An 8,538-nucleotide genomic window follows, 5' to 3' on the forward strand; every position below is an offset into this window, starting at 1 on the left:
CCAGCATCTGCAGTTCCTACTATCTCTGGAATAAAAAGGGTGTGTTGTCTTATGAAGAAAGGGCAGGCTAGACTCCTATCAACTGGGGTTTAGAAGGATAAGAGGCAACTTGATTGAAGCACAAAAATCCTGAGGGGTCATGTCAGGGCGCATGTGTAAACAATGACTCATTTGATGGGGGAATTGAGAATTAGGGGACCCATTTAAGGCAGCAATGAGGAGAATATATTTCTTCTCAAATGGTTGTGGACCTTTGGAACTCTCTTCCTCAGAAGACAGTGGAAGCAGAGATCTTCTAAAAAAATATTTTTAAGACAGTGGTGGATAGATTCTTGATGAGGATGGGGAGGAATGTGAGGAAATCAAATGGCAGAGCAGGCTCAAGGGGCCAAGTTGGTTACGCCTGCTCCTAATTCTGGGGGGCTTGTATGTAGGGATCTCCAAACTGGGAGAAAACTTGTCAGTATTAGCATGCTCTTATCGAAACATTGCAAGTATAATTGTTGAAGATTGCACCTGCAGATTGGTCGAATTTCCACTTTTGGTTCTAAAATGGATGTTAGGCCTCTTTATTGACATATTCAAAGGACCAAATGTCTGTATAAAATAGATGCCAAGGATGCCTAAATGATGTCTAAAGTAATTGATATTTCAAAGTCTGTTAGGGCCCCTTAACATATCATACTTTCTGCTCATTTTCCACCTGGAAACTTGTTGTGATGAGGCTAGAGTTTTGCCCCTTGTTGACCTCTGTGGGACTGGTTTAATAGATGGTGGGATTAACTATCACATCATTGGAAGATCCATGTTATAAATGTTCCCAGTGTTAATATTAAGGCATTTAAAAAGACCCATGTGTAACTGTCTAAATATTCTGCCCACTCTTGCTGTGACCCCTTCCTCCCAGTGTGATTGTAAAATCTTTCTGACATCAAAATGGTGAGTAATATTCAAATGTATTGAAGCATCTGTTTATGACCAGATCTTGTGTAAGGACATGTCATCTCTAATGTAATCTAATACGCAGCAAGTTCCCACAAATAGCAGTGAAATAATTGATCAGATCTGCTGTTTCACATATTGGTTGAAGGATCAGTGTTGGCCAGGATACCAGGAAAAGGCTTCTGTCCTTCAAATCATAGAATCCTTACAGTGTGGAAACAGGCCCTTTGGCCCAACAAGTCCACACTAACCCTCAGAGAATCCCACCCAGACCCATCTCCCCTAATCAAGGCATCCCTGAACACTATAGGCAATTTAGCAAGACTAACCCACCTAGCCTGCACATCTTTGGACTGTGGGAGGAAACCAGAGCACCCAGGGGAAACTCACACAGACACGGGGAGAATGTGCAAACTCCACACAGACAGTCGCCCGAGGGTGGAATTGAACCCAGGTCCCTGGTGCTGTGAGGCAGCAGTGCTAACCACTGAGCCACCATGTCGCCCCAAAAATGGGGTTTATCTGAAAGAATGCTCCTGAATGTGTAGCACCCTTTCAGGACCGCATTTGAGTGCCAGTTTACTTGTGTTCCAGTTGCCAGATTGAGGCTAGAAACCCATGACTTTCCACATGGATTCACTCGATTGCATTCATACCTAGGCTGGCTCTGCAACAGGACCACTTGCTCTAGCCATAAGCCATAAGCCATAAAGCCAAACAGCATGGAAACAGACCCTTCGGTCCAACCAGTCCACGAAGACTGTGATCCCAAACTAAACTAATCCAACTTGCAGAGATAGTAGGAACTGCAGAGCTGGAGAATCTGAGATAACAAAGTGTAGAGCTGGATGAACACAGCAGGCCAAGCAGCATCAGAGGAATAGGAAAGCTGACATTTTGGGCCTAGACCTAGGCCCAAGATGTCAGCTTTCTTGCTCCTCTCTTGCTGCTTGGCCTGCTGTGTGCATCCAGCTCTATACCTTGTTAATCCAACTTGCCCTCGTTTAGCCCATATCCCTCCAAACCTTTCCTATTCATGAACTTATCCAAATGTCTTTTAAACATTGTAACTGTACCTGCATCCCCCACTTTCTGTGGCAGTTCATTCCACACACACGAATCACTTTGTGTGTAAAAAAAGTTGCCCCTCATGTCCTTTTCTCCCTTCTCACCTTCAAAATATGCCCCCTAGTTCTGAACTCCCCCACCCGAGGAAAAAGACCCTTGTCATTCACCTTATCTATATTTCTCATGATTTTATAAACCTCAATAAGGTCACCCCTCAACCTCCTACACTCCAGTGAAAAGAATCCCAGCCTATCCGCCTAATTTTATAACTCAAGTCCTCCATTCCCGGCAACATCCTGGTAAATCGTTTCTGAACCCTTTCCAATTTAATAATATCCTTCTTACAACAGGTCAATCTAGTCGATGGCTGTCTGATTTAGGTAACCCTTTAATTTCTGAGACACCAGGAAATGGGCTGAAGTCTCCCCCCCAGGACCTGAGCATCAAAATCCAGGCCGACACTGTGGTGTGGCACTGACGGTGTGCTGCATTGTCAGAGCGGCTGGGTTTTTTTGAAGGAGGTGTTGCATTGAGATCCCATCTGCCTACTTAGGCGGATGCAAAACGTTCCAAGACATTGTTTTGAAGAAGAACAGGGATGCTATTCCTAGTTTCCTGCAATATTTATCTACCAATATCAGAACAGACTATCTGACCATTCTTACGTTGCTCTTGTGGGTCTTTTCTGCGTACAAATTTTCCACATCACAACAGTGACTACATTACAAAAATATTTTGTTGGCCATGCTGTTCCTTTGATCTTTGCGTTGGTCAGATAAAAGTGCTATAAAAATGCAACTTCCGTAATTTATGGCGATAATGTGACAGTGGGTGAAGTTCGGATTTTTCACCTTCGCTAATCCATAAACACCACTCTTGTTTTTCTAACAGTCCGTCCTACGACTGGATGAGACGGGTCACTCAACGTAAGAAGGCTTCCAAGAAAAAGGGGAAAGCTTCTCTGTTATTTGATCACTTAGAACCACTGGAGCTGGCCGAACACCTTTCCTTCTTGGAGTATAAATCCTTTCGGCGGATATCGGTCAGTCATCACCCTTTTCCGAGAATTGTTTTTTGCTTTTGTAAGTGGCACACCTCTCAAATCAAATGTCATCACGATTAGCCAACACCCTGGCACTTTCCAAATGCTCTCCTGCTTCCTTTCAAAAGGAGGGTGCTTTTAAAAAAAGATTCACCCCAAATGTGTAATGTTCTTGCTCATGATTTGGCAAATTGAACAACTGTCCCTCCTGCAAACTGGTGCACAAAGGGTTTCAGATCCTCACATGACTGCAAAAAAAAATGCCATCCATCAAGCATGAAGAATCTAAAAGCAAAATACTGCAGATGTTGACAATCTGAAAGGAAAACAGAAAAAGCTGGAGGAACTCAGCAGGTCTGGCTGCATTGGTGGAGAGAAAAACAGAATTAATGTCTCGAGTCTGCAATGACTCTTGTTGAGAACATGAATTCAGAGTTCTGAAGAAGAGGTACACTGGTTTCAATATTAACTCTGTTTCTCTTTGCGCACGTGCTGCCAGTCCTGCTGAGTTTCTCCAGCATTTTCTGTTTTTATTTCAACATAACTTTCTGTCTCTGTCCTTCTCGTTTACCTCTTGCTTCCCCTTAATTGTATCAATGCTGATTGCCTTGTTGGGTCATTGTGAGAATTTGTGTGCCTCCTTTCAACTGTGACTCTCTTTACCAGAAAAACAAGTTTCAGTTGCCTGGGGTTTCTGTTTCTTCACCTGCTCTGCAACTAGTTGATAAGCCATGGGTTTGGCTGTACTGGACTGGAGGGGAGAGGCTTTGTTCATATTTCCCCGGTTTGGTGAGCTGGTCTGTCTCCATCAGGGAAGGGTGTGGTACGGAGGCTCAACTCCAGAGGGAATGAGAAGGCCATTGAGTGAACCAACCTAGTCTCCTGCCCACCAGCCCATGCCAGTTGTTTGCCGATCTGCACAGTTAGAAGTTTATGTCTGGATGGGTCCACATTAACCCTGTGAGGAGGGAATGATGTGTACTATGTAAAATTATCACAAAATGCAGAAAATAAACGAGGGACGGTGGCATTTTGATAACGTCACTGGATTAGCAATCCAGAATCCCAGGCTCATGTTCTGAGGGACATTTCTGTTTTGACATCTCTGAAAAAGGGTCTAGGCCCGAAACGTCAGCCTTCCTGCTCCTCTGATGCTGCTTGGCCTGCTGTGTTCGTCCAGCTCTACACCTTGTTATCTCAGATTCTCCAGCATCTGCAGTTCCTACTATCTCATGTTCTGAGGGTATGGGATTGAATCCTGCCACAACAGATGGTGACATTTGAATTCAATAAAAACCTCCAGTGAGAAATCAATCTAATAGTGACGATGTGACCATTGCTGATTTTCATAGAAAGCTATCTGATTCACTAATGTCCTTTAGGGAAGCAAACCTGCTGCCCTTACCTGCACTGGCCTGCATGTGACTCTAGATCCACAGCAATGTGGTTGACTCTTATCTGCCCTTAACTTGGGCCACTAAGGATGGACAATAAACATCCAGCAATGGCCACATCCTGTGATCAATTATTTAATAAAATTAAGCACCTGTAAACTTACAAGGAAAGCTCAATTTCCACTTAATAATTCATGTTTTCTTTAAAACTCATGCTTTCTGTACTTATGTTGACTGTATATAGGATATAATTAATGTAACATTGCCTAAAGATTCAGCAGTTGTATGAGATGGAGCCTAGCTCATGGAAGACCACAAACTATAATCCACAAGGCATTTAACACTGAAAGATGATGGACAATGTACGTTGTCCTGCAGGGTCAGTGCGACGCGTCAACAACTGAAAGGTCCTTTCTCATGATGAAACAATCCCACCAACCATGTCATGTGACATTAGGAAATGGCAGCAGGTTTAACTGTAGCACTAAAGTGTTTCACTGAATCTTCTTGATGTTTCAGGTTGTACTCGCAACTCAGTGCTTTTTTTTTCCCACAGAGGCAGTAAGTGCAGCTCAAGTGTTTTCTACATCTAAACCACAAATGGACTTATTGTTGTTCACATCCAGTGCTTTGGCCTATAGTTGCTCAGTTTTACCCAGTCTAATAATCCTAGACTGATAGTGTTGTTTAGTTTGCAAACGGAGGAAGCATCATCAGCTTTGTAACATCTTATTACAATGAAATAAATAGAATAAGCAAAAGCAAAAATTGCTGGAGAAACTCAGCAGGTCTGGCAGCATCCATGGAGAGAAAACAGAGTTAACATTTCAAGACCAGTGACTATTCTTCTGAATGGACCTTGTTATGGGATTCTGTGGGAAAAAAAAAATCATATCCACAAAGTAGAGATGTTGCTCTTCCAAATCAATCTAATCCTGAATCAGATTGGACAGGCATTCATTATTACATTGGCAAATCGAAGGAGTAGGGCAAAGGCCTGTATGTAGAACAGGGCATCAACAATCAACAATCAAACTAAAGAAAAGTTTTGAAAAATCAATAAGAAAATTCTGGACACTTAATTAACTCTTGAAACGGTGATCTCTTGCAGTTTACAGATTATCAAAGTTATGTTACACATCGCTGTCTAATGGATAACCCAACACTTGAGAGGTCTATCGCACTGTTTAACGGCATCTCCCAGTGGCTCCAGTTGATGGTTCTAAGCAAGCAGACTCCTGTGCAAAGGGCAGAGGTCATCACCAAGTTCATTAATGTGGCTCAGGTGAGTAATCTTTGTAACGATATTCATCGTTGTATTGGTTACACAATCTCCACAGACCGCCTGTTTTAGCGTCGACTCAGCATTGATGTGGAAGTATGTGTGTGGTACAAAGAGGACCCAGTTAAATCTGGGACAATTTCACTCTTGAGGGAAGGACTGAATTGATGTTTAACATGATGGTGCAGGGCTATAGGGAGAGCATGGCAGGGGGAATTGATTTTTTTTTTGTTGCTGCAGTCAAGACCTAGTACAGACATGATAGGCAGAATGGCCATCTTGTGTGTTTCCAGTAGTGACTTCCTCATTAATGAGAAAGTAGTGAGCTTTCAGCTCCTTCCATTGGTACAGTGGTTAAAAATTTAGTCATGCAAGGAAAAAGAACAGGCCTCAAAAACTGTTTGCGAGAGCAATTGTTGTTTAGACAGTTTGTACCTAGTCCAGAATGGTTCTGCAGTTAAAGCCAAAGCTCCATTGTTGTTACAATTTGAGACTTAGAATAATTCATCCTGCCTGTGATGGCCCAAACTATTTTAGCCAAGCCAGAAGAGGAGGTAATGGAGACTCTTTCCTAAGAGAGTGAAGGTGATTGGGGAAGGTGATCAAAGGTATGGTTGAAGACATAGGTTTTGAGAAGCTGAGAAAGATAAGTTTAAGGGTGTAGAGCCTAGGAAAGGGATTTTAGTGTAAGGGGAAAAACAGATGAAATCTCTGCCAGCCATTCTCGAAAGGAGAACCAGATTTGGAGCTCAGGAGGGATGAGACGACAGAGCTGGATGGGATAAAGTGGGCTGAATCTTTAAAGGGATTTCCATCTGCCATGATCACCTTGATTGGGCAGGGCAAGCTCAATCAGCTGAATGGCCAATGCCTGAAACCTATAAACTCAAGGCTGTGGAAAATTATGAAGTACATTTTCTGGTCTGAAAGACAAAATTTATTTTCAGTAATCAGGAGGTGAATGACTTTTGAACAATAAGATTGACAATGTCTGAATTGGAGATGCTGGGTAGCCATGCAATATGCTTGTTTTCAATATTTGACAAATTAAAACAAAACGCCCAACTCTCTGTGTGGCTGAAATAGAATAGAGTGGGGAACATTGTGTATGTAAATGCCTGCTCTGGAAGACTGTGAGCCTTGAGTCACAATTGTTAACTGTGGGAAGAGTGTTACCTAGGAAGCAGGATCTAAGGATCTTAAGAAAGGAAGAAAAAAAGGTTAGAAGAAATGAAAAGGAGGGGAAATTGTCAAAGAGATGAGAGTAAGACATTATTATTTAAAGGGACTGGGAACAAGGAAGATCATGGGATTAGGAAGACTGAAAGGAAGATAAACATTAACATGGACTTGTTGAATCTGTATTCTAATTCCTATAATTGAATAATTCCTCCAAAGTACATGGACTTAAGATGCAAGAACCTTGATGGATTGAATATTTTTTTTCTTACAATCTGTATAATTTACTCTTTTTCTCTGGTGGATTTCTGTATATTGTGGTTTTAGTATAACATGGCTATTCCCATACAGCTGGTATAACAGGGGCAGCATTAAATAATCTACTGTGCTCATTCCATTGTCTGTTTACAAATGTGCAATATAAAAGCCTACATGTTGTTACCATCATTGAGTTAGAAATTTAGCAGGATGCTTTTGTCGATGGAGCAACATGTTAAATTCAGGGGCAATCTGTGATAGAGTTGGAGGTAAGACTAGCCAAGGAAAGTTTTAGCTTCTTATCTACCCTTAGCTGAACAGTGTGTAACTTGTTTATTTCGCTGCTTTCATGCATTTCCTCTGTTTTTTCCTCTGGTTTGTGCTATGTGTGTAACATTACAGGAAACCAGCCAGAGGTAAGGAAATGGGAAGAAATGGCACAGATAAGGATCAGTAATATATGTTTGAACAATATGGATCTAAAGTCCCCAAGCAAAGTTTTCCAGGTGGAGGAGAGGGTAGATGCAACAGTCTTGAGAGCTGGCAAAGGACATCCTCACTTATCCTCTAGTCAGACTAATGATCACTGAAGAGCCTGAAGTAAGTGAATGTCTTAGAGTCATACAACATGGAAACAGACCCTTCGATCCAACTTGACTTTGCTGACCTCACATCCCATTTTCCAGCATTTGGCCCATATCCCTCTAACCCCTTCCTATTCATACACCCACCCAGATGCCTTTTAAATGTTGTAATTGTACCAGCCTCCACCACTTCCTCTGGCAGCTCATTCCAAACACACACCACCTTCGGCATGTAAAAGTTACCCCTCATGTTTCCTTTTTTAAATCTTTCCCCTCTCACCTTAAACCTATGCCGTCTAGTTTTTCCCATCCTAGGAAAAATACCTTGTCTATTCACCCTATCCTTGTCCCTTATGATTTTATAAACCTCTGTAAGGTCACCCCTCAGCCTCTGACGCTCCAGGGAAAATAGACCCAGCCTATTAAGTCTCTCCCTATAGCTCAAACCTTTTCTGCACCCTCTGGGGCAGGTTTCTCATCTATCAGGGAAATTAATATTTACATCAGCAGCTTAAATGACCCATTAATAAAAACGCACAGTGGAAGGGCATAACACCAAGAAAATAAATGCTCCAACCATTTGGGTTTTTGTAGCTCATTTGGCATCATTGTTGCCTCTAAGCAGGAAGCAGTCATGACCTGGACAATTGAATTGTCTTCCTGTACTCTGCATGAGAAAGACTGTTAAGATAGATAAACAAACAGTGCCATTAACAAATGGTTCACTCAGAGTCCTGCTGGGAATGCAAACTGTCAACATTGATCTTCTTCAATTTTATTGTATCTTCA

The 8,538-nt window shown here is 42.1% G+C and overlaps 1 protein-coding gene across 1 annotated transcript; it reads left to right on the top strand.

Moving 5' to 3' along the window:
* Positions 1-2,897: 2,897 nt before the first annotated feature.
* Positions 2,898-5,731, top strand: LOC125482233 (ras guanyl-releasing protein 3-like; the record flags this gene model as incomplete). Its single annotated transcript, XM_048594258.1, has 2 exons — positions 2,898-3,052; positions 5,558-5,731. Coding segments are annotated over exons 1-2 (309 nt in total), but the record flags the coding sequence as incomplete, so codon positions are not given.
* Between the last annotated feature and the right edge of the window lie 2,807 nt (positions 5,732-8,538).

The sequence above is a fragment of the Rhincodon typus genome, unplaced genomic scaffold, assembly GCF_021869965.1.
Source record: "Rhincodon typus isolate 14 unplaced genomic scaffold, sRhiTyp1.1 hic_rhity00007464, whole genome shotgun sequence".
Classification (NCBI taxonomy): domain Eukaryota; kingdom Metazoa; phylum Chordata; class Chondrichthyes; order Orectolobiformes; family Rhincodontidae; genus Rhincodon; species Rhincodon typus.